At 37.0% G+C, this 27,457-nt stretch overlaps 1 protein-coding gene across 2 annotated transcripts in view; it reads left to right on the forward strand.

The window, feature by feature from the left end:
- The window catches only part of PLPP1 (phospholipid phosphatase 1), a 119,726-nt gene that overhangs the window by 21,556 nt on the left and 70,713 nt on the right, over positions 1-27,457 (forward strand). Inside the window, exon 2 of one of the 2 annotated variants that reach the window (XM_027101114.1) lies at positions 15,647-15,801. The exons of the other annotated variant lie outside the window; for it this stretch is intronic. Within the exon in view, the coding sequence (XP_026956915.1) occupies positions 15,647-15,801 (155 nt within the window). The remainder of the gene's footprint in view (positions 1-15,646; positions 15,802-27,457) is intronic. 2 annotated transcript variants of the gene reach the window in all.

Here is a 27,457-nt window from a genome sequence, read left to right on the forward strand (position 1 = left end):
AGAATGGCAAGTAGACCTTAGCTAGGTGGAGGGGGTGGGGTCATTGTTTGGAGCTTGGGAAGAGGTTTGAAACAAGTGAGGGGAGTTGAGAGAGGTGATATGAGGCTTAAGCCAACATTAAGAAAAAATTTGTATATAGTAAAATTCACTCTTTTGGGATACAGTTATGTGAACTTAGACAATTTAGAACTTAAGAGTCTTGTAACCACCACACAATCAAGATACAGAACTAGTCTGTTCCCCCCGCCCACCGAAATTCCCTCAGGCTTCTCTTTTTTAGTCAACTCCTCCCACCATTCTCCACCTCTGACAACCATGGGTCTGTTCTTCATCCTATAATGTCATATAAACGGAATGTCATATAATGCCATATAGTAAATGGAATCATATAATATGTAGCCTTTTGAGCCTGGCCTCTTCACTTAACATAATGCATTTTTAATTAGGTGGTTATTAATGATGTAAACGTTACTGTATAATTTTGCTGTAGTTTTTTGCTTATTTCAAAATGTGCTTATATCATCCCCAAGTCCAGCTTCATGTAAACAGCATTTTTTTGGGGGGTTTTTTGGCTGAGAAATGATTAATAGTTATAGCTTCAAATATCAAAGAAGCCCAAAATAGATTCCTGATAAGTGCCCAGGAGAAAGTAAAATAGAAAAAAATCAGCTGTCTCTCCCCACACCCTATTATGTCAGCCATCTCCTTGCCTTTTGCATGTAGAAATCTACATGGAAAGTTTGCTACTGAGTGTGACCTTTGCCAGCATGAAAAAAAAAGGGAACAGCTGTTACCATAAGAGGGTGGAAGGAATTAATGTTGTTCCTGGCCAGTTGGCACTGTGTGCCTTTCTGGGACAGTAACAACAGGTGACCAACTTCTGCTTTTTATTTTTGTTATCGTATAAATAAATAGGCTAACTTGTTTTTTGTGCGGAAATCTCAGGGTCCATATTAAAATAAACTGTCCACGTAATTGTCCTGGATTTTTTTTTAAAGCTGTTTAAGTACATACACAAATTTCTTTTAAGAGTCTTAATGAACTAAGAGACTCCAAGGTTGAGGATATTATAGGTAATTATTGACAGAAAACCACAAAAAGTAAAAACCTTCTTTGGTAAATGTCACTTATATCTAAACTGCACTTTATCCCTTTTGTTCCAACTTAAACAGAAAACCAACAAGATAACTAAGTACTTTTTATAGTAAAACCATGTCAGCCACAGAGAGGTGGCGACTACAAGCCAGTGACCAGAATGTACGTGTTCCTAAAAGCCGAGGGTGCACTGTTCTTTGAACTCTTGCCCCTGGATACTTTGAGTGCCATCTCTGTGAGTCACACCCAAATATATAGCGCTCTTGACCACTGATCCCTCCCATGTGGCTCCATACTCTTCACCTTCTCCCCCTCTACCTTGCACAAACTCATCTTCTTGAGGTACAGCTTTCATCAAGTCCTTTCTTGCTCAGGAGCCAGTGTTGATTTTTTATTTCTTTTTGAAGTATATCCAAATTATTTACCTGGAATTGAAAATCCTTATACTGTAGTTTTGCTTTGCCCATTCATATTTCTCTTATTCCTCATTTCTCTCTACCCTGTTATAGTTGGATCATCCTATTCTTGTTTTTTAAATTGTCTGGCAACAGACTGACCTTGGGTATCAATCTTTAATTCATTACTAATTGTTTCCCATTGCAGGTATTTTGAATATTTTTTTCTACTCTATTTAAACCTCCAGTTATCTCCTGCTCTCCTCATTTTTCAGCAAATGGTACTGTTTCCCACTTCATTTAGAAGGCTTTAGAGTCAGATAAGTGTATGTTTGAATCCTGGATGCATCACTTACTATCAAGGCTGGTATACATCTGAGTCTTCGTTCCCCTGCCCACAGCCCTCCCGTGGACCTCCCCAAGATCCCACAACTAAAAGGCTGAAGCAGAACCCAGCTCCTCCAGCACCAACTGGCATCTGTTCTGAGTGGCCAGTGCTGGTGCAGTACTAGTTGTTAAACATTTTAAATTTCACCCTTATTACATGTATGACTTTAAGTTACTTATCCTCTCTGAGTCATCCTCTCATCTTTAAAATGGGGATAATAATACCAAGGTGACTCTTTGTTCATCAAATATTTGTTGAGGGCCTGCCTTGTTCTAAGCACAGTGTTAAGTGCTTGGGGTATATCAGAGAACAAAACAAACATATTCATGCCTTCTTGGAGCTTGTGTTCTAGTATTCTGAGGATTAAATGAAAATTACTGTTAAATGTTCAGTATGGTGCCAGACCCATAGAGGTGCTCACACTGTTTCAGCCCCCTTTCTTCCCTTTTGCCACACTGTTTTCATCAGGGCCAAAGGGCCCAGGGGAGTGTGGGACGGGGAAAGGGTGAAGCCAATACTAATAACTGGATATGACATCCCCAGAGAGTAACCAGGACCTGACTACATTGCATAGCAATACAAATCAAACAGGAAACACTAAAAAAAACCCCAACACTAGCCAGCCCTGCTCTTGATGAGTTGATAGTCTTGGTCGTTTGTGTATGCTTACATTTCCTCTCATCTCCTATGGATCCAGCTCCATCCATTCATCCTCATTCTCAAGTCCTCCTCTCCCACCATCTGCATTTTACCACATCAGCTCACTATCACATCTTTTGCACCATAGAGAAGACCAAAAAAAATCATTAACCTTCTTTTGCCGTATTTGTCCTTCAGGGTATAGACGAAGTTCTCCCCCTTCCTTCCTTTTTATCACAAGGCATTTAAAAGTTTCTACCCACTTACTCTCATTCTCTAATTCTTTTCAGTTTTTCTGTTTTCACTCAGAGAGTACTGCAGTCCTTCTATCAGGATTCATCAGTGACCTCTTGTGTGTTCTTTTTCTACTTAGCTTTTTAAGTGGCATCTGCTATTGTTAAGACGATCTGAACCCAGAAGGCTCACTGCCTCATTGACCCGGGGTTTGAATCCTAATTCTGCAACCTAAGTTGCCTTGGGCAGGTTTCTTCATCTTCAAAATGATGTAATAACATTTCCCCTTTAAAGTTATTAAAGACCATCTAGCATACTGTCAGGGAGTTAAGTAAAAAGTGTTACATTTTTGAAAAGTGCCCCCTCATTTTCCCTGACACTGTTCTTTCATGTTCTTTATCCTACTTACCTGGTAGTTCATTGCTTGTTAGTTGGCTATGTTGTCTTCCTTTTTTCTTTCTAACATTATGGTTGTTGTCACTTTCTCTGATCTTCATAAAATCTCATGGCTTCAGCTATCCCCTTTATAATTGAAATTTCAGATATTCATCTTTACTCTGCATTCTCTCTTGAGTGTCAGATATGAATGTCTAGCTGTGCTAGACATGAAACATTTGTCAAATGATCAGGACTAAGAATCAGGAAGGAGTCTCTGCATTTGATCTGTAGAGGAAACAAGCTATCTTACCTGGCAGACTTATTAGTTTCACTTAGTTAAGTTGGTAAAATTTTGAATGACTTTCTTTACTTTTGGACATTTAACGATCCTTTATAAAGGAGGGGAAGAAAACTCTTTATGTTCAGAAATAACATACAACTCCTGTCAACTGGCAGGAAGATTTTTCATGTGATTCTGGAAAGATTTGCAACACCTGTTTCCAAAGAAAGCAAGAAAAATATTGCATGTTTTTCTCTCCAAAATGTATTTTGTTCAAACTGAATTGGACAACAAATAAAGAACATTCCTTAAATTTGGAATGAATAGAATTTTCTAAAAACTGCTCAGGTAACACAAAGTAGTAAAAAGCCAAAAAAATTTTATTTACTTTTAACCTTGGACTTCTAAAAGGAGAAAATGAAAGGGTTTGTAGAAGCAAATTTTACGAAAGTAACTGTAGACTTACTTGTTAGACCCAAATATACATGTAGAGAAATGAACAAACATGGTTAAATTTATATATGCTGGATTTTTTTTTGGAAGGGAGACTATTTCTTACATATGGGTTTTATCCATTACCTTTTTGGTAAAACATCGGCTCCTAGAAGCAGTTCCCTCACTGTTTATTTTTCTTGTAAGTTTGCTGTTTACTTTTCTTGTAAGTTTTGCTGAGGTTTCTTATTTCTCTTCCATAGTTTGCCTCAAAGTGTACTTACACATTAGGATGGCTCAATCAACCCAAGTGTAGTAGATTAAGATATATGCTAGGTCACACAGAGTAACTCCACCTTCACCCCCAGTCTAACCAACAGAAGGAAATCAGCTGTTTGTCTCTACACAGACCAGCTTAAGCTCATAGAATCATGGATTGAAAAGGGGCCTGAGAGATGTCATTCTTCTTTTTCATTTGTAGCTAAGAAACTGAGACCCTGGTGGTTAGTGTCCGTTCCTAAAGGAGAGGTGGTATGATATGAAAAGAAGAGGACCTTTTTGTTAAAATCCTGGCTTCCCTCTTTACCAACTGGGTAATCCTGGTATCTGCCTTAGTACACACCCAAGAGCTGTGTACTCTTGGGTGAGTTGCTTCACATTTGTGAGTTTCTGATAAAATTTAGCTCAGAGATATAGTTAGTGCCGTTTAAAATTTTTAATAATTTGCTGTATTTGTGTTTTGTTTTCTTAAACTTGAGCAAGACTGATTATTTTGTTAACCTATAAAAACTCATTTGGTGGGGCTTCTCTGGTGGCGCAGTGGTTAAGAATCTGCCTGCCGATGCAAGGGACACGGGTTCGAGCCCTGGTCCGGGAAGATCCCACATGCCGTGGAGCAACTAAGCCCGTACACCACAACTACTGAGCCTGTGCTCTAGAGCCTGCAAGCCACAACTACTGAGCCTGAGAGCCACAGCTACTGAAGCCTGCTCACCTTGAGCCTGTGCTCCGCAACAAGAGAAGACACTGCAATGAGAAGCCCGCGCACCACAACAAAGAGCAGCCCCTGCTCGCCGCAGCTAGAGAAAGCCCGCGCGCAGCAGCGAAGACCCAATGCAGCCAAAAATAAATAAAATAAATAAATTTATATTAAAAAAAAACTCATTTGGTTTTATTGATCTGATTTTTTTTTTGATCTTTTTTTTTGATCTGATTTTTTGACCAATTGATCTGATTTTTCCTTTTTCTATTTCATTAATCTCCTATATTCTTTCACTTTCTCGAGCTTTTAAAAGATAAGTTATTGTGTTGAATGTTTCATTAATTTTTAATGTATAAATTTAAGACTACATTTTCACGTGTAGTATTTTAACTTTATACTTTAAATTTTGATTTGTCATATTTTCATTCACATCAAACTATTTTGTGATTTATATCTTAACTTTTCTATGACTTAGTGACTTGGAAGTTTTCAAACATGCAGATTTAGGGGGATATACTCTTTCTTTCCCCTTTGTAGAATTGTTAAAGATAGGCAAATATCTGGCAAACAGTAGGTATTCAACTGATATTGTACTTTTCTTTAAAGAAATAAACTGTGACTCTTGAAATTAGAACAGGAAACATAATATTGCAATAAGTATGTAAGTAATACTAAAAGTGACTTTAGTTCTATGATATAGCCAAATAAGGAGATGAAGTATAAAGAGCAAAGAGGGATGATGGGAAGAGGGTAAAATTGGGAGGAGGGGAAGGAGGAAGGAGAATTAAGAGAAGATGTAGGAATATCATGTTGAATTAATTCTAGCTTCTTTGAGGTCATATTCTACTGGTCACTTAGGTCTGTGGACTTTAGAATATTAATTATTTTTATTATGTTTCACATACTTTTATAGTAGAAGTGTCCATAGATGACCATTTGTGTGTGTGTGTGTGCACGCAGGTTGTGAAACTATATGGCAAAAGTTCATGTGTTTTTGAGGAGAGGGTCCGTAGTTTCATTAGAATCTTAAAGGGGTCTGTGAACCCCAAGAAGTTAAGAACTGCTACTTTAGAGACTTCACTATGTGGGATAACTTGAGAAGCCTACCAGGAAAGAATTCTGTTTTTTCCTGTTCTAACAGTGATGACTACTACCCACTTGAGAGAGATTGAGTGTTCCTTACAATTCCTTAGGTTAGAAGCAGATGATCAGGCAATGTACTAAGAACAGAATTTAGCTTTTACTGAAGTGAAACTTAAAACTATATTGTATTTTACAAGCATAAGTATTGTGCTGCTTGGAATGAATTACAAAAACCTAAATGCCTTTGATTAGTATTATCTGTATACAGCTAAGCCGAGTGTTCATGGCCTCCATTCAGGGTAGGAATAATTCTGGGAGTTAGAAGAAGTAGTTGGTAGCTGCTCTGCAGTTGGGGTGCTGTAAAGGCGGGCTTTGGGCAGCCAGAGCCAAGGAGGCACTCTGCTGGGTTAGAGATTAAGGGCTTCTTACCCCAGGACAGAAGAATGGGAAGATTTGAGGTTGGTGAGCCAGGTAGGAGAGTACCCCAGACAAACTTGACCGGCCCTCTTCCTTCCCCTTATAGGAAGGTTAGTTGCCTGGAGAGAGAAGCCAATTCAGGGTTCTTAAATTTGAGGGATGCAGCAGGGACAGGTTCTTTAAAGGAAGCAAGCCAAAAGTATTCACATAGGGGAATTTTATTCTGGGCATTGGCTCACAGTTAAATCTATGTTTACTCAAGTACTTCATAATTATTTCCTCTTAAGTTAAGGAATCAAAATTAGTTTTGCTGTGTATTAAGTGTTAACGAAATTTGATGGCTCTCAACCTTAGTTTATTTTTAACCCCCTAAATCTGCATTATCCATTATGAAAGCCTCTAGCCATATGTAGCTATTTAAGATGAAATTAATTAAAATAAAATAAAAAAATTAGTCCTTCATTCTCACTAGCCACATATTAAGTGTTCATTAGTCAAGTGTGACTAGTGGCTGCTGTATTGGACAGCATGTTGTATTGGTTACTTTTGTCATCACAGAAAATTTCATAAGACACTGCCCTAAATGAAATTATTTATTTTCTTTCCTCTCCCCTCCATCAGACTGACGGTTTATATTAATATGTAATCAATTTTGAGGTTTTGTTTAAATCAAAAACTTGAAAGACCCACTAGAGTAATATTCCTTTGCTTATTACATAATTAAAAAGACAGTGCCACCCTTTTAGAATGATCTGCCTGAGTACCATTATTTTATAAGATTTTTCAAGAAGTGGTGACTAAAATAAGTATATTCATTATGGCTTGTATTTGATTACCCCTGCTAAACTGATGACTTTCTGCTAAACTGATGACCCTCTAGATTATTTCTACTGCCTATAAGATAAGCATGTTTTGTAACAAAATTTCTAATGTCAAAAAACCTTAGACCTTGGAAATTTTTTTAGTACACTTTTTAGGAGATATAAAACTTATAGCTATTATGATCTACCTACTTCATATGTGGTAAATCATTGTAGTTCTCAAAAGTTTCAAGAGAGGAAAACCCCCAAAAGTAATAATTTCACTGTAGGCCTACCTCTCTGAGAGCTTATCAATCAGGCTTAAAAGCCAAAGGATAATTTCTATTACTTTGTTACTATTACTTCGTTTTTTGTTTTAAACAGAATAGAAAAGTGGGGCTTTTCCTTTGCCCTGGTTTCAAACAATCTCTTTACCATAGATGGGACTTTTTCAGTTAAGTTGCATGTATGACAATTTCAGGAAACACAGTGAGAAAGGTTTCATTGTGATAAAGTGTTTTTTAAAATTCAAAATTAATGATCATGATCTTTTGTTTTATTAAGAAATATTCAAACATGGAAGTACATACAGTGGAAAATTAGTTTTCTACCTGATTTGTATTAATACCATCTGGAAATAACTACTTGAAAGTTGGTTATATATTCTAGGCTTTCCAATGTATATTTAGACATAAATGCAAGTAATTTGTTTTATATAAATTAAGCTATACTAAATATAATGTTTTTACAGATTAGTTTGCCTACTAAACAATATATACATATACATATTTTTCTATATATATGATTCATACTCATGCTATTGATTAGGTTTAAAATTTTTTTCCCCAGATTTTATGGTAGGACATCTAAAGCATAAATATGTTTTTTATGAAGATAATATACAGTTGTAGTGTATGTGCAGCTGCTTTAGCGTGATAGTGACCTATATGTGCTCAATACATGTTAATTTCTGTTCTTCTTTTTGGACATATATGAGAAAGGCCATGGAAGATGATTAACTTTTTTTCACTATAAAGCAAACCTTTCTCTTAATCATATTTGTGTTTTGTGATTCAGGTTTGTAAATTACTACAAGACTAGCAGGGTTGCTATTTAAGAGTCTTGTAAGCTAGGCTGCCTCAACTATTTTAGGTGCTTCTGGTAAGAGCAGATATTTCCTAGTGAGTAAGAGACCACATTATGATTTATCCTTTTAACTGAGAGGACACAGTATAGTATGTACTGTAAAGTTGTACAATATATGAAAACGTTTTACATGGGAATCTTGGAACAAAGTCCTTTGCTAACTTTGAAGATTTATAGAATGGATGCTGAGATTGGGAATTCAACACTTCTCTTATGGAGTAGGATATGTTATTGTGTGCTTTGTGATAAAATTTCAGGTCTGATTGTTTCTGTGGGTTCTAGAGAAGAGATTAGGAAAAGATGGATCTAGAGCTGATTGTTAATTATTTGTAAAGTCCTATTTTGAAGTATTATTGCTTTATACTCCTCATTTCATCTGGAAATCTGATCCTTCTGCTTTCCTGCGGGAATTTGTGGACCTCTGTTTTGGGTGGATCAGTAAAGAAGATTGAACTGGGGCCCCAACTCCTTTTTTCATTGAGAAAAGAGTAAGGGGTGCTGCTGAGAGAAGTGCTTCTGCAATAGCCATGTCTTAAGCTTTGCTTTGGAGATAATGCTGGACTGTACAAAAATTGCCTTCAGGATTCCAGGAATTTGTGAATCGTAAATTTCTTTTAGCAATTAACGTGGGTATATCAGTCTTTTTATCTTTATTTGTTAGCACTTCGTGTCCCCGGTGGAAAACAAGCTTGAGAAATAATTGTTAGAATATAGAATTGGAAGTGCTTCCCTAGCATGTTCTTGGACTTAAGATCATTAACCAGTTTTGTTTGTTTGTTTTTTGTTCTTTTCTTGGTTTATTTGTTTTAACTTGGGTCTTGTGGAGAGAAAAATAACTTAAAACTTTTCAGGACCTAAGTTTATAGTTATACAAAATTATTATTATGTGCCTCAGAGGCTTTTGCATGCTTGTTTATTCATTGGTTCATTTATTCATTCAACATATATTCCTTGAAGTGCTTACTATAGGCAGGATTGTGGAGGGAAGTCTATCAGATAGTAATCTACTCAGGGTAAAGGACAAATGGAAAATGTATTTTGTAGAGAGTCCAAAGGCTGAAGATAGGGGTGGTGTGTGTGTGTGTGTATGTGTGTGTGTCTGCCTGCGTGTGTGTGTGTGTATTTAAGAGAGAGTTAGACACACATCCATATATACATATACAGAGACATGGTCTGTAGTTCTGTGGGAAAAATCTAAACATTTTTAAAACTGTCTCCTCTTATTCCCACTGTTATTTCTTTATTTCAAGCCCTCAACATCTCTCATATACACTAGTATTTCTTGCCTCTGGACTTCCCTCTATTCTTTTTTTTTTTTTTTTTTTTTCGCGGTACGCGGGCCTCTCACCGCTGTGGCCTCTCCCGTTGCGGAACACAGGCTCCGGACGCGCAGGCTCAGCGGCCATGGCTCACGGGCCCAGCCACTCCGCGGCATGTGGGATCTTCCCGGACCGGGGCACGAACCTGTGTCCCCTGCATCGGCAGGCGGACTCTCAACCACTGCGCCACCAGGGAAGCCCTCCCTCTATTCTAACTTCACACTTCTCTATCCTTTATACAGTTTTTCCCAGAGTCTTTTCCCCCACTAAGGCACAGATTGGGTTGTGTGTCTCCTGTTACCCACAGAATAGAGTCCAAACTTCTTAATATGTAGTCTGAATATAGATTCTGTAAATAGTCCCTTTATTAAACTCTCCTGAGTTATCTGCATTTAGTTACTGGACTCTATTTCATGCTGAGACCCTGACTGGTCTTACCTTCTGCCTCCCGGTTCTAGATAGCTTTTTCCCTGTGTGGACCTGCTCTCATCATTGTCTACCTTGTCCTCAGTACTAAGAGGCTCACTTTTCCCTTTGGCTTCTAGATGGGTTTGAAGAATGGGAAGCACTGGAAGGAGAGTGGGGTTTCTTCTCCTGGAGTCCTCCTGCCAACTCCTCTGTCGTGTTGGCTCTCCCAGAGGTCATAGCTCTTTGAACCTTCTAGGTCTAGGAGTGGTTGCAGCTTCAGAAGGTTGTACTATCTCTTGACTTTGCCCTCACCATAACTTGTAAATAGTCCCTTATTAAGCTCTTCTTAAGTTCCCCAGTTTGAGGATGCTGTTTCCTGCTGGGATCCTGACTACTACATTGTCTAAGTCATCTAAGCTTCAGTTCTGTTTGCAGTTACAGCTGTGTTATTTTCCAGTAGCGCTTATCTCTCTCTTATTAAAAATTTTGTGGTGAGGTCTTTTTCATTCCTTTCCTTTTTTAGTGTTTTTAGTCCTTCCCTTTTTTTTTTTCTTTTTCCTTTCCTGGCACTGTGTCTGCCGTGTCATAGAAATTGAAATGTCTGAGTGAATAATGAGAGGAGATTTTCAAGAAGATGGACACTTGAATTTCCCTGTGGTATAGCGTAATATTTATTTAGATGTCTGAAATTGAGAAAATAGGGAAAGGTGTAGTGGGTACTGAAGTCAGTATAGTTACTTTAATAATGTCTAGATTTATATTTCATTCTTTTCAAAACGTAAACTTAGGACTTGTTTTTCTTTACCTTTGCTTCTATATATTAGAAATTAACATTGGTTCTCTTTAAAATGCATTTTAGATTTATTCCATTGGAATATTTTGTAACAACCTGTCTTTAAGGAACTATGTACTATATATAAAATGGGAGATATTTCAATTATTACTTAATTGGAGAAGAATATAGGAAATATATATATGTATATATATATATGTATCTATCTCCACGTATTCATTTATCTACTTCAATATAACTTAGAGAAGTTGTGGTAAGAGCAGACATACAGTAGTTAACAAATGTGTTTATTAGCAGCATTGAACTTTTAAAAGTGACTTCTCTTAAGGGAATTTCAATTAAGAGAAAAATACCCTAGAATTATGATTAGTGTCAAAAATAGTTTCTATATCCTTTATATATTAAGGAAAGAATATTCGTGTTCTGTGAAAGAGTTTGTTTTGAGAAGAATCTTCCTATAATACTAACTTTGACACAGAACTCTCTATTACTAGCCTAAAAAATTACCACTGAAAATAATTTCTGTGTAGATAGAGAATATTTCATTGCTTTTTAGAGTAGAGGTGTCTGTTTACTCTGTGGGGATGGCTATGCCTCTGTGTGTGTGTGTATGTGTGTGTGTGTGTGTGTGTGTCTTATTCTGCTTGGGCTGCCATAACAAAATACCAAAAACTAGGTGGCTTAACAACAGAATTTGTTTTCTCAGAGTTCTAAAGGCTGGGATTCTGAGATCAGGGTGCCAGCATGGTCAGGTTCTTTTGAGGGGTCTCTTCCTGGCTTGCAGATGGCCACATTCTTGTTGTATCCTCACATGGCCTTTCCTTGGATGCGTGCCTGTGGAAAGAGATCTCTCTCTCTCTCTTCCTTTTCTCATAAGACCACCAATCTTATTGAATTAGGACCCTACCTTTATGACCTCATTTAGCTTAATTACCTCCTAAAAGTCCTATCTCCAATTATAGTAAAATTGGGGGTTAGAACTTCAATGTAAGAATTTGGGGGGACAGACACAGTTCAGCCCATAGTAGTGTGCGTGTGTATGTGTGCGTGTGTATATATAAATCACATGAGTAATAGAGGAAATCATTGTGATATATTTAACTTGAAGAAGAAGATTCATGCTTAGGCAGTGACAACCCAATATTGAAGCTCATTATTGAAGTTTCTTCATAAAGCTGTGGTGTTAGTGGAGGTGGTGTAAGATATTCTCTCACAGAGTGTATATGACACCTTTTTTCCTCAGACCTCATTGTCTTTACTCTGTTCTCACTCTTCTTTTTTTTTTTTTTTTTTTTTTTTTTTGGCGGTACATGGGCCTCTCACTGTTGTGGCCTCTCCTGTTGCGGAGCACAGGCTCTGGATGCGCAGGCTCAGTGGCCATGGCTCACGGGTCCAGCCGCTCCGTGGCATGTGGGATCTTCCTGAACCGGGGCAAGAGCCCGTGTCCCCTGCATCGGCAGGCGGACTCTCAACCACTGCACCACCAGGGAAGCCCTGTTCTCACTCTTCTTGATGTCTTAGCATTGACGTCCTACATTTAACCTAGTACAGACTTGATACTCTAAGCTACTTTCATTGGCTTTTTGTATAACAACATTGTCTTACTTCTCTATTGTTCATTCTTGTGTTTAAAGAATGGTTAATATGTTCTGCTGAATGAGAGAGACACAGCCCCTGCCCTCTAGAGCATGTAATCATCTCCTCTCCCTCTCTCTCCTGCAATCTCTTTTCATGATTTCACTATGGATATTAGTCCTTACCTGACTGTTTTTATTGATCTCTGTTAGTCTTGACTTTAGGCTTTCTCTAAGACTGTTTCATTCTCCTGGCTTCTTACCACCTCCAGTGCCAACAATCTGCAAATCTATCTCTACTTCTTATCTTCATCCTGCATTATATTCCTTTCGCCGTTTAGTGAATTTTTACTGAGAGCCAACTGTGTGCCTGGTCCGAAGGATACAAGAATGTTATGGTCTTTGTCCTCAAGTTGCTGACAAAATGCAAAAAGCAGTTTAAGATACTATGTAATGGATGTGTGTCCAAGGTGCCATGGGGCAGATAAGTAGGGAGTGCCTTACTTATCAGGGAAAGGGAAATAAGGGGACAGGTATCCCAAACAGAAGGCTGAACATATATGTAGGTACCTAAGGTTTTGAAAACATAGTATGTTCAGGCAACAGCAAATGGTTCAGTGTGATTGGAGTCATAAGCTACATGGGGAAGAGTGAAAGATGAGGCTGAGCATTTAAGGTGTCAGATTACCCCAAAGGCAATATTTTCAATACTCAACTAATTTTCTTTCATCATAAACCAGGTGCCTGTCCCAACTTCACATTTTTGTCAGTGGGACCATCATTCTCCCTATTCCCAAAGTTTGAAGTGTCATCTTCAGGTCTGCCTCAACAATTGTGACCAGTCCTCAAATTGAGTCATTTCCATATTCAAAACACTCTTTCATGTGTCCTTTTCTGTTTTCCCTGTCAACATACTGCTTAACACTTAATTAGTAGATTATTTCAAAGCTGTGTTAAATGCTCCCCTTTCTAATTTTTTTTAAAGTTAATTTTTAAAAACCCCTTATTTTACTGTGTTACCCTGAGCAAAAGAGGACAGTGATATTTTATTTATTCCTACAGGATAAGTCCTTTCTTAGGCCAGTATTTTAAAAACATAATTCTTTTTGTTAAACCCCAAAATCTCAGGTTCTCTTCCTCCCATTAAAAACCACACAGTTGTGGAATTAAGAGTAATCTGCAGAAAAGAAGATTTTGCTTCATTAACGTTGAGTTTTTATTATGAACATAACATGTATTTTATACTGAATAAGCTTTTTCAAAGGAAGGTACCCCTCACCCAAATCATCTTCCTTGTCACAATTCTGTTAATTTAGCAAATCACTTGCCTCCATGGGAGACATCATATATACACTGACTCTAGGAACAGATAGCCTGTGTTGTAATCCTGGTTCCACTACTTACTAGTTCCAGCAGGGTTCCTCATTTCTTAAAGCCTCATAATAATTTTATGTGAAAAAAGGGGGAAGTGATGTTACCTACTTCACAAGGTTGAGGTAAGGATTGAGTTAATCTGTGTAGCCTAGTGCTTGGCATGTGTGAGCATGCAGTACATGTTCGCTATAAAATGTTATGTACCTTGAAAACTTCTTGCTCATTCTCTCTGTACTCTTGTTGGTGTGACCTCATGCTTCTCTTGCATCCCTCTACCACTAAATGCTCTCCTTGAGGCCCTGCCTACTGCCTATGATTTACCTGCTGCTTCAAGTTCAGCTCAGTTGCCTGTTCCTTAATAGTCTTTTTAAAAAAATGAATTAATGTATTTATTTGTTTTTGGCTATGTTGGGTCTTTGTTGCTGCACGTGGGCTTTCTCTAGCTGTGGCGGGCAGGGGCTACTCTTTTTTGTGGTGCGCGGGCTTCTCATTGTGGTGGCTTCTCTTGTTGCAGAGCACAGGCTCTAGGCACGCGGGCTTCAGTAGTTGTGGCATGTGGGCTCAGTAGTTGTGGCTCGTGGGCTCAGTAGTTGTGGCTTGTGGGCTCTAGAGCGCAGGCTCAGTAGTTGTGGCGCACGGGCTTAGCTGCTCCACGGCATGTGGGATCTTCCTGGACCAGGGCTCGAACCCATGTCCCCTGCTTTGGCAGGCGTATTCTTAACCACTGTGCCACCAGGGAAGCCCTAATAGTCTTTTCTAACTACTCCAGTTCACGTTGACCTCTGAATTCCTATAGGGCCTTTTATATCATTTTAGAAATTAGTCATATTTTCTCTTTTATGGTATTCCTTTTAACATTTACATACAGTAAAATGTACTTTGTTTTTGGTACAGTTCTGTGAGTTTTGACAAATACTTAGAGTTGTGGAATTACCATCACAATCAAGATATAGAACAATTTCATCATCCCTCAAAAATCTGTCTTAGTATTATTACTTTTGAAGCTGCTTCCTGAGTATGCCTTCTGTTGCTACATGTACAATTTAGGCTCTTGAACCGAGTGCCCGTTTTACACTAATTGTCTCCTCTATGTTTGGCATACTCTAGTATCAAGGATATAGTAAGTAGATGCTTGACTGTTTGAATTGTATAAAACAAAGCCTAAAAGTGTGGTAAATTTAAACATACTAAGAAATTACTAATTTAAGTTATTTAACTTCTCTTTGGTCTTTCATTTTATTTGGGTGAAAAATTTCAAATGAACATTATTCCTGTATAACTTGTTAAAGTGATTTTGGAGCCTTACCAGGGCTAATAAAAACCATTTTTAATTTGTCTTTGGAAAACAAAGGACTTATTTCTGTTCTTATTATCAAATATACTTACAGTTTCTATTTTTTCTAACCCTATTAATTTAAATTTTAATATGAAACAAAATTTTGTATCTTTTCCCTCCTTGACTGCATTTGGCTGTTATGATGTATTATTGATTATTAAATGTATATACTGAGTTTTGCCTTTTTTTCTTAAACATATTTAATGTATTGAGCAATTCAGTTAAAAATGAATTACGAACAACATGTAAAATACAAAACCTTCCTGTTTTCTCAACTTTATTTTTTCACGGGCCAATGTTGCTGTCTTCCCTTGGGGTTTCCTTTATTGATTGTCCCTAAAATCAGAGGTCAAGGCAAGTAAGAGAATTTAAACTTGATAAAGGTGGGGCTGATGTGGACAAACTAATGATGCATGGTTTCCTCAGTCTTTACTCTTGGATGTAATGGAATAGTGATCCTTTTTCAGAAAGGACAAAATACAGTTGAGATTTGCATCCCATTTAGTAGAGTTTACTTCCTAATGAAGTGAATTGAATTTAACCATGTGTATCTTTTTTTCCCTTCCCTAACAGCTTCCATGCCTATGGCTGTTCTAAATTTGGGCCAAATATATCCATTTCAGAGAGGCTTTTTCTGTAAAGACAACAGCATCCAGTATCCGTACCATGACAGTACCGTCACAACCACTGTCCTCAACACAGTGGGGCTTGGTTTACCCATTTCCTCTGTAAGTAAATGAATAAGTAGGTAGTGATGGGTTTGTTGTGCTGGAGGTTTTATGAAGTGATCGAATTGGGGTGGGGGTAAATCCATAGTACTGTCGTCACCAGAGTTGGTGTGGTGAATGATTGCTTAAAGAATAGAGCCACTGCTTCAGTCCAGGGCAGTGTTTCTCCAGTTAAAGGGAGATATTGCCCCAAATAACTTGATGTCATCATAAAGAATTATAGAATGATTATTTTAGAATGAAGAGTTCATTTAAGTAATTTTGGATCAACACTTTTCAGTAGACAAGTGAAGAAACTTAGGCCCAGATACTTGCTCAAGCCCAGTAAGCTATTTTATGGCAGAGCTGAAACTAAGATTATGCTTATTTTATCATGTTAAGTGGAAATTGAGGCCACAAAAACAGAGATAGATTTATTTGTTAAATTTGAGAATACAGTTCATCAGAAAGAATGTAAATACATATGCAAAAGAAGATCCTCAGAATATATCAAAACTATATCACTATTTTTCTTTCTTTTCTTTTTTTTTTTTTTTGTTTACGGTACGCGGGCATCTCACTGTTGTGGCCTCTCCCATTGCGGAGCACAGGCTCCGGACGTGCAGGCTCAGTGGCCATGGCTCACGGGCCCAGCCGCTCCACGGCATGTGGAATCTTCCTGGACCGGGGCACGAACCCGTGTCCCCTACATTGGCAGGCGGACTCTCAACCACTGCGCCACCAGGGAAGCCCTATCACTGTTTTTTAAGTTGTACTATTCATCAGTTTGTAGGTTAATATTGGGTTTCATCACTTTAAATAATTGGACAGTTTGCTTCTAGGTTAAATTTCACAAACTAGCTTAAGGTTGGCACTTGAGATATTGTGCTTACTTTCTCTATCCTTGGTTCGGATTCCTGCACCTTGCCCTGTGTCTCTCTGTGTGAGTTGGAAATGGATGAGAAGAAGCAGAATAAAGATTTACCTCCTTGAGTGTCTTGGGAGTCCAGCAGATCATGCCATACTTCTCTTTTGACAACTTGTCTCTTGTCAGTTGTCTTCCCCAGATAGTTGACTTACATTTTTTAAATTGTTTTAGCAAACAGAAGCCTTATTTCCACAGTAGGACAGACTGGCTTTTCTTTCCCTATTTTGCCCCCAAATTGGCTAAGAATAATAGCCTTGTTCTTTGGTTTTTCAGTTCATATCTGAGTTCAGTTCATATTTGCCTTTTTTGGCTAGCAAATTATTATTTTATTTTTTGGTGATGTATTTAGCACAGTATTCTGAAGGTGAAGGGGACTTGGATTTAGTTATGTTTCAAGATATATTAAATATTTCCACATGCAGTCTATGCATCCTAATTTGATTAAAGACACTTTTATAGGAGTAAAACGGAAGGAAAATTTGGGGTTAGTTTAAGGAAATATTTACATTTTTCCTAAGACGTAAATTCCATGGTAATTGGTAACCTCTATTTTAGCCACCAGCCTTATGAAACAATGTGCAGGAAAGCATATAGATAGATGGAAGAACATTTATGTAAACATGCCTTAATGTGCAAAAAAACCTTTACTCTAAGTTCATTAAAAAATGTGTTATTTGAAATCCTGTTATGTCTCCATTGTATGAAGTGTTTACCTATTAAAATTTTCTTACTCTAGGATGTGGATTACTCCCTTTTTTTTTTTTTTTTTGCGGTACGTGGGCCTCTCACTGTTGTGGACTCTCCCATTGCGGAGCACAGGCTCCGGACGCGCAGGCTCAGTGGCCATGGCTCACGGGCCCAGCTGCTCCACGGCATGTGGGATATTCCCGGACCAGGGCACGAACCCATGTCCCCTGCATCGGCAGGCGGACTCTCAACCACTGTGCCACCAGGGAAGCCCCTCCCATTTTTGATTGGGGATTTTAGTGACATCATTTTTGGTGATTATTGTAAAAAACACAGAAATGTCAATAGCCTTTTAAACCAAAATTTAGAGTAATGGACTTTGGATTATCCTTTTCAATTGTTGTGGTGTGTGTGAATGCAACAAAAAAACCCCCAGGATTTTGTATTTCAGCACAAGTATTTTTCTAGCATTGATTATTATGTAGATTATTGCTACAAGTATTATTAGTGTGCTATATTAAGTAGATAATATTCACAGTTTTAAAGGATAAAATACAACTTGGAAGAAATATTTTCCCCTATTTTTGGTATTCTAATTGCTTTCTGATTACTTTTTTAAAATCACTTTTACTTCCTTTGTTAATGTTTGAGGAAAAAGACAATACAGGATAAGTTTTGGGGATTGAATTAATATATAATACTGCATCTCTAAAGTTTGAGATTCAGCAATATTTGGGAAGATGAGGGAGATCATTTACTGTGGTTATATGGATTTTCTCAAGTTCTTTGTTTTTGGCATATAGTTTGAAAAATCATATTTCTTTAGGTGACTGTCCCAAAGGAGTTAAATGAGGCCCAGTTTTTTTTTTAATTTTTGAGTAGCTACTTAAGTGGTAATAAAAAATTGCTATGAAGAAAAAAAAATGGATGGGTTAGTAATATGTTTATTTTTATAAGCTGTAAAGAAATATATAAGTAAAGTGTTATATATGGCAAAAGTGGCCATAAAAGTCCTGCACTGTAGGAGGACATTGGTGTTTGTTGGGTTTTATGGCATGACAAGTCTCTCATGCCACCCTTTCCTGTACTAGTCCAGAAAGCTGGTATCAAAATGGCCTATTGCCCACACTTGAATACTTTAACTCCTTTGTTTCCATGTTGACATAAGTGCCGTGCTGCCTTTTCCCAGTTTCCCCCCAATTGGGCAAGGCAATAAGCTTTGCTAGGGTAAGAATGGTCTGTTTTGCTCCACTTGTATCCTTAGTGTCAAGCACATTGCTTGGTATGTAACAGGTGTTTAATAAATATAGATAGAAAAATTTAATGAAAAAATACTAAATGTGAAATGGAATAAGATTGTCACTTATGTTTAATAATAATTACTACCATGAAAATTCAGCTTAACTCTTTGGAAATATATTGGATTTCCAAGCCATCTCTTAATATCAGATACCTCATTAAAATAGCTTTTCAGGAAAAAAATGGAACACTATCATACTGAATAGATATCCTGATTAGAGACATCTTAAAATATGGGGGAACGTCTACTGGAATGAAAGAAATATGGTATTATGGAGCTTAATTTCTTAGGTTGGAAAAAAGTTTTATTTCCTTGTTTACTTATTCCGATGTGGAGCTGTATTTTTTGTCTACATTGTTGTGGAAAGTACTGCTTCAGTCAGTTCATATGAGCATTTATTCCAGCACCCTTTTTTTATATAATTGTCACAAAATGAAGTAGTACCAGATGCATCCTTAAGTAATTTGTTATAATCACAAACATTTTCTTTGTTTAAAACTGCTTTTTATACTACCGTTGGAAGAGGTGATGTATAGATTTGGTATATTAAGTATTTGTCGTACATCCACTTTACAGAACGCTTGAAAATATTTTGATAAATTTTAGTATATTGGATGAACCTAAAGGAAAGAAAAGTTATATAAATATTGAGTATATACTGTCAATAATGAAAACTAAAGCTCAGTTTCACATTAGCCAAGCTTACTGAATTCCACTGCTGGTTTCCTAAATGCTGTGGCTTTTTAAAGGATTCATAGGAAAAAATTTCTGCTCATAAAATCTTCTTCTTCTTTTAAAAAATAAATTTATTTATTTATTTATGGCTGCGTTGGGTCTGTTGCACACAGGCTTCTCTAGTTGCAGCGAGTGGGAGCTACTCTTCATTGCAGTATGCACGCTTCTCATTGTGGTGGCTTCTCTTGTTGCGGAGCTCGGGCTCTAGGCGAGTGGGCTTCAGTAGTTGTGGTGCATGGGCTCAGTAGTTGTGGCTTGTGGGCTCTAGAGCGCAGGCTCAGTAGTTGTGGCGCATGGGCTTAGTTGCTTCGTGGCATGTGGGATCTTCCTGGACCAGGGCGCGAACCTGTGTCCCCTGCATTGTCAGGAGGATTCTTAACCACTGTGCCAGCAGGGAATTCCCAAAATCTTCTTTTTAAAAGTAGTTTCAGGGAATGTTATGGAATGCCTTTGCTAAGGTTAAGTGGTCAAGAGCTGTTGCTTCACACACTGAGTACATCTCTATTAAATGACTAGACATTGTCTTTTAACTTTTCTACTGCATGTATCTTGACAAATCTGCAGGATTTAAGTGGGTTAAATGTTATTCCTGGATGGGAATTCTGATTTTTGAGAAGCCCTAAAATCTCTTTCTACTAAGTGAGCCTTATCAGTGAATTACATGTGATAAGAAGATAATTGAGGGCTTCCTTGGTGGCGTAGCAGTTAAGAATCTGCCTGCCAGTGCAGGGGACATGGGTTCGAGCCCTGGCCCGGGAAGATCCCACATGCTGCGGAGCAACTAAGCCCATGTGCCACAACTGCTGAGCCTGCACTCTAGAGCCTGCGAGCCGCAACTTCTGAGCCCATGTGCCACAACTACTGAGCCCATGTGCCACAACTACTGAAGCCCACAGGCCTAGAGCCCGTGCTCTGCAACAAGAGAAGCCACGACAACGAGAAGCCCACGCACGACAACAAAGAGTAGCCCCCGCTCACCACAACTAGAGAAAACCTGTGCACAGCAACAAAGACCTAATACAGCCAAAAATAAAAACAAATAAATAAATTTATTAAAAAAAAGAAGATAATTGAAATTAAAATGTTCATTTTGCCTCCTACCAGGAATTAAGTCCTTTTACAGAGCATCTAAACTTGCACTCAGAGTTACACGCCTACCCCTGCCACTTTTTCAAGCAGAAGTGACATAATTTTTTAATTTGTTAAATATTGAACTGGCAAAATGACCAAAAATATTTTTGATGAATGTGATAAGATTAATATGCAGTTATGTTAAAATATATGAGAAAGGTCAAATTTATCTTTTCATTAATTCCTTTTTATAAAATAGGCCAAATATATATATATATTTTTTAAATAAACCTTTCATCTCTGAATACATGAAAATCCTAGCATGGTAATATCTGTGTTTTTCTGTTATGGACCAAAGAGTTTGAAGGCAGAGTATCTCAGTATAACTTATTTTGGGAATGTCATCTGTCATACTTTAGGTAAAAGTGAAGTGAAGGCATTTGTGTTAATATTTAATAAGTTTATTTTCCTCTTTCATAAATACTATTTTGAAAACTCTAGCTGGGGGTATTATATACTCTACTTTTTTAGGTCCTAATAAATTGGTTGAACTTGTGACATTGTTTCCTTGAACATTTTTTAATTAAAAATAAATTTGCAGCTTAGATTTGGCAGTGAATTGTTAGATAACAATGCCAGAAGCATGGTCCATGAGAGAAATAATTAATAAGTTGTACTTAATTAAAATTAAAAACTTCCGCTCTGTGTAAAGCTACACACTGGGGGAAAATATTTATAAAACACATATCTGATAAAGGACTTGTGTCCATAATATAGAAAGAACTCTTGAAACACAACAAAAAGCCCAATCAAAAAGTGGCAAAAAGGTCTGAATAGACACCTCAGTGAAGAAGATATACAAATGGAAAATAAGCATATGAAAAGATGCACCATATCATATTTCATTAGGGAATTATAAGTTAAAACAACAGTGAGATTCCTCTACACATTTATTAGAATGGCTAAAACTTTTTTTTCTTCATGTTTCTTTTTTTTTACATCTTTATTGGAGTATAATTGCTTTACAATGGTGTGTTAGTTTCTGCTTTATAACAAAGCGAATCAGTTATACATATACATATGTTCCCATATCTCTACTCTCTTGTGTGTGCCTCCCTCCCACCCTCCCTATCCACCCCTCTAGTTGGTTACAAAGCACTGAGCTGATCTCCCTGTGTTATGCGGCTGCTTCCCACTAGCTATCTATTTTACGTTTGGTAGTGTATATATGTCCATGCCACTCTCTCACTTTGTCACAGCTTACCCTTCCCCCTCCCCATATCCTCAAGTCCATTCTCTAGTAGGTCTGTGTCTTTATTCCTGTCTTACCCCTAGGTTCTTCATGACATTTTTTTCCCTTAAATTCCATATATATGTGTTAGCATACGGTATTTGTCTTTTTCTTTCTGACTTACTTCACTCTGTATGACAGACTCTAGGTCCATCCACCTCATTAGAAGTAGCTCAATTTTGTTTCTTTGTATGGCTGAGTAATATTCCATTGTATATATGTGCCACATCTTCTTTATCCATTCATCTGATGATGGACACTTAGGTTGTTTCCATCTCCTGGCTATTGTAAATAGAGCTGCAATGAACATTTTGGTACATGACTATTTTTGAATTATGGTTTTCTCAGGGTATATGCCCAGTAGTGGGATTGCTGGGTCATATGGTAGTTCTATTTGTAGTTTCTTAAGGAACCTCCATACTGTTCTCCATAGTGGCTGAACCAATTCACATTCCCACCAGCAGTGCAAGAGTGTTCCCTTTTCTCCACACCTTCTCCAGCACTTATTGTTTCTAGATTTTTTGATGATGGCCATTCTGACTGGTGTGAGATGATATCTCATTGTAGTTTTGATTTGCATTTCTCTAGTGTTTAATGATGTTGAGCATTCTTTCATTTATTTGTTGGCAGTCTGTATATCTTCTTTGGAGGAATGTCTATTTAGGTCTTCTGCCCATTTTTGGATTGGGTTGTTTGTTTTTTTGTTATTGAGCTGCATGAGCTGCTTGTATATTTTGGAGATTAATCCTTTGTCAGTTGCTTCATTTGCAAATATTTTCTTCCATTCTGAGGGTTGTCTTTTGGTCTTGTTTATGGTTTCCTTTGCTGTGCAAAAGCTTTGAAGTTTCATTAGGTCCCATTTGTTTGTTTTTATTTCCATTTCTCTAGGAGGTGGGTCAAAAAGGATCTTGCTGTGATTTATGTCATAGAGTGTTCTGCCTATGTTTTCCTCTAAGAGTTTGATAGTTTCTGGCCTTACATTTAGGTTTTTAACCCATTTTGAGCTTATTTTTGTGTATGGTGTTAGGGAGTGATCTAATCTCATATTTTTACATGTACCTGTCCAGTTTTCCCAGCACCACTTATTGAAGAGGCTGTCCTTTCTCCACTGTACATTCCTGCCTCCTTTATCAAACATAAGGTGACCATATGTGTGTGGGTTTATCTCTGGGCTTTCTATCCTGTTCCATTGATCTATCTTTCTGTTTTTGTGCCAGTACCATACTGTCTTGATTACTGTAGCTTTGTAGTATAGTCTGAAGTCAGGGAGCCTGAATCCTCCAGCTCTGTTTTTCGTTCTCAAGATTGCTTTGGTTCTTTGGGGTCTTTTGTGTTTCCATACAAATTGTGAAATTTTTCTTCTAGTTCTGTGAAAAATGCCATTGGTAGTTTGATAGGGATTGCATTGAATCTGTAGATTGCTTTGGGTAGTAGAGTCATTTTCACAATGTTGATTTTTCCAGTCCAAGAACATGGTATATCTCTCCATCTATTTGTATCATCTTTAATTTCTTTCATCAGTGTCTTATAATTTTCTGCATATAGGTCTTTTGTCTCCTTAGGTAGGTTTATTCCTAGATATTTTATTCCTTTTGTTGCAGTGGTAAATGGGAGTGTTTTCTTGATTTCACTTTCAGATTTTTCATCATTAGTATATAGGAATGCCAGAGATTTCTGTGCATTAATTTTGTATTCTGCTACTTTACCAAATTCATTGATTAGCTCTAGTAGTTTTCTGGTAGCATCTTTAGGATTCTCTGTGTATAGTATGTCATCTGCAAACAGTGACAGCTTTACTACTTCTTTTCTGATTTGGATTCCTTTTATTTCCTTTTCTTCTCTGATTGCTGTGGGTAAAACTTCCAAAACGATGTTGAATAAGAGTGGTGAGAGTGGGCAACCTTGTCGTGTTCCTGATCTTAGTGGAAATGGTTTCAGTTTTTCACCTTTGAGGATGATGCAGGCTGTGGGTTTGTCAAATATGGCCTTTATTATGTTGAGGTAAGTTCCCTCTATGCTTACTTTCTGCAGGGTTTTTATCATAAATGGGTGTTGAATTTTGTCGAAAGCTTTCTCTGCATCTATTGAGATGATCATATGGTTTTTCTCCTTCAATTTGTTAATATGGTGTATCACGTTGAATGATTTGCATATATTGAAGAATCCTTGCATTCCTGGAATAAATCCCACTTGATCATGGCGTATGATCCTTTTAATGTGCTGTTGGATTCTGTTTGCTAGTATTTTGTTGAGGATTTTCCCCTCTATGTTCATCAGTGATATTGGCCTGTAGTTTTCTTTCTTTGTAACATCCTTGTCTGGTTTTGGTATCAGGGTCATGGTGGCCTCGTAGAATGAGTTTGGGAGTGTTCCTCCCTCTGCTATATTTTGGAAGAGTTTGAGAAGGATAGGTGTTAGCTCTTCTCTAAATGTTTGATAGAATTCTCTTGTGAATCCATCTGGTCCTGGGCTTTTGTTTGTTGGAAGATTTTTAATCACAGTTTCAATTTCAGTGCTTGTGATTGGTCTGCTCATATTTTCTGTTTCTTCCTGATTCAGTCTTGGCAGGTTGTTCATTTCTAAGAGTTTGTCCATTTCTTCCAGGTGTTCCATTTTATTGGCATAGAGTTGCTTGTAGTAATCTCTCATGATCTTTTGTATTTCTTCAGTGTCAGTTGTTACTTCTCCTTTTTCATTTCTAATTCTATTGATTTGAGTCTTCTCCCTCTTTTTCTTGATGTGTCTGGCTAATGGTTTATCCATTTTGTTTATCTTCTCAAAGAACCAGCTTTTAGTTTTATTGATCTTTGCTCTTGTTTCTTTCATTTCTTTTTCATTTATTTCTGATCTGATCTTTATGATTTCTTTCCTTCTGCTAACTTCGGGGTTTTTTTGTTCTTCTTTCTCTAATTGCTTTAGGTGCAAGGTTAGGTTGTTTATTCGAGATGTTTCCTGTTTCTTAAGGTAGGATTTTATTGCTATAAACTTCCCTCTTAGAACTGCTTTTGCTGCATCCCATAGGTTTTGGGTCATTGTGTCTCCATTGTCATTTGTTTCTAGGTATTTTTTGATTCCTCTTTGATTTCTTCAGTGATCACTTCGTTATTAAGTAGTGTATTGTTTAACCTCCATGTGTTTGTATTTTTTACAGATCTTTTCCTGTAATTGATATGTAGTCTCATAGCGTTGTGGTTGGAAAAGATAGTTGATACAATTTCAATTTTCTTAAATTTACCAAGGCTTGATTTGTGACCCAAGATATGATCTATCCTGGAGAATGTTCCATGAGCACTTGAGAAAAATGTGTATTCTGTTGTTTTTGGATGGAGTGTCCTATAAATATCAATTAAGTCAGTCTTGTTTAATGTATCATTTAAAGCTTGTGTTTCCTTATTTAATTTCATTTTGTATGATCTGTCCATTGGTGAAAGTGGGGTGTTAAAGTCCCCTACTATGAATGTGTTACTGTCGATTTCCCCTTTTATGGCTGTTAGTATTTGCCTTATGTATTGAGGTGCTCCTATGTTGGGTGCATATATATTTATAATTGTTATATCTTCTTCTTGGATTGATCCCTTGATCATTATGTAGTGTCCTTCCTTGTCTCTTGTAACATTCTTTATTTTAACGTCTATTTTATTTGATATGAGTATTGCTACTCCAGCTTTCTTTTGATTTCCATTTGCATGGAATATCTTTTTCCATCCCCTCACTTTCAGTCTGTATGTGTCTCTAGGTCTGAAGTGGGTCTCTTGTAGACAGCATATATATAGGTCTTGTTTTTGTATCCAGAATGGCTAAAATTTGAAACACTGACAACACCAAATGCTGTGAGGATGTGGAGCGACAGAAGTTCTCAGTCATTGCTGGTGGGAATGGAAAATGGTAAAGCCTCTTTGTAATACTGGCAGTTTTTTACAAAACTAAACATAGTCTTACCATAGGACCTAGCATTGGAGCTCCTAGGTATTTACCCAAATGAGTTGAAAACTTATGTCCACATAAAAACCAGCACATGATGTTTATAGCGGCTTTATTCATAATTGCCAAAGCTTGGAAGCGACTGAGATGTCCTTCAGTAGGTGAATGGATAAGCTCTGGTACATCCATACAGTGGAATATTATTCAGCTAAAAATAAATCAGCTATCTAGCCATAAAAACACATGGAAGAACCTTAAGCACATATTACTAAATGAAAGAAGCCAATCTGAAAAGACTACCTAGTGTATGATTACAGCCGTATGACATTCTGGAAAAGGCGACACTATGGAGATAGTAAAAAGATCAGTGGTTACTAGGGGTTGGAGGACAGAGGAGGAATGAACAGTTGGGGTACAGAGGATTTTTAGGGAAGTGAAACTATTCTGTATGATATGGTAATGATGGATGCATGACATTATGTATTTGTCAAAACCTATAGAACTGTACAACATGAAGAATAGCCCTTAATGTAAACTATGGAGTTAATAATAATGTATCAATATTGGTTCATCAGTTATAACAAATATACCATACCAATGAAAATTGTTCGTGATAGAGGAAATTAAGGGTGGTAGTTATGGAGAGGGAGTGTATCTTTTACTCTCTGCTCAGTTTTTTTAATAAACCTAAAATTACTTTAAGAAATAAAGTGTATTAATGTTAAAAATTTTGAAAAGAAAAAAAATTTGCTCACAAAGTCTGGTGAGATGTCAGTGCTCTTTGTCTAAATAATATTAGTAATGATGATTATCCTCATAGTGAATAATTTATACATTCATTGCTAGGAATAGGATTATTTGATTAGACGTAAAGAGTAAAATTTCAGGGCTTTGCTTCATATAATTTATCAATTTGTTAACTCATTTTATGAGAGTATTTGTTTTGCCTTGAGATCATTGGTTCTTGCCAAAGGAAAAGTGCAAAATTGGTTGATAGTTAAGTAAATAAAATACTTTTAACTTATAAGACTTAATATCTAGTGAAGACTTAAATTTAGAAAACATGATAGTACTTAAAAATTCAGCGCAAGCTTTCAGTTTTTATAATGAAAAAAAAACAGGCAACTGAAATCTTGTTATAGTCCTATAATTAAGAAAATATATGTGTGGGATATATTTAGTTCATTTTATGTAAGGGCCCATTACCATTTCAAGTTTTATTATGTAGTAGATCTATATAATACATTACAAATTTTTTGGCTTTCTGAAAAATAATAGGTTGAGTTTAGCATCTTTTAACAGTGAAGATTTTATCTAAGTACAGGTTCACAGCCCATTACCCGGAACTCTTGGAGCCAGAACTTTCTGAATTTTTGAAAGGTTATATGATTCATACACCTTATGTAATGCCCTCAGCAGGGTCTAGGACAGTACCTTATAATCAAACACACTAATTTTTATGTAGTGAAATAAGACTAGTAAAAATAAGTGGTGTAGATAAAGGCTGGGGTCATTCCTTCATTTGTTCAGGTTAAGTTTTGCCATTAGATAAGTTCAGGTTAGGCTTTGGTGCCAAATGTCATGAAAGAACTAGGATTTTGAGGGCTTTGGGTTTTAGAATAAGGGATTATGGGCCTTTTAATGAAAGCTGATTTAAAATTATTTATTTCTTAGTCATGTTATGTGGTTACTTTAAACAAATATTTGAAAATCCTAAGTTTAGTTTTGGTTGAGAAGCAGGACC

Source organism: Aethalodelphis obliquidens, unplaced genomic scaffold, assembly GCF_003676395.1.
Source record: "Aethalodelphis obliquidens isolate GAN/ISIS:26980383/991018 unplaced genomic scaffold, ASM367639v1 scaffold4, whole genome shotgun sequence".
Taxonomy (NCBI): Eukaryota; Metazoa; Chordata; class Mammalia; order Artiodactyla; family Delphinidae; genus Aethalodelphis; species Aethalodelphis obliquidens.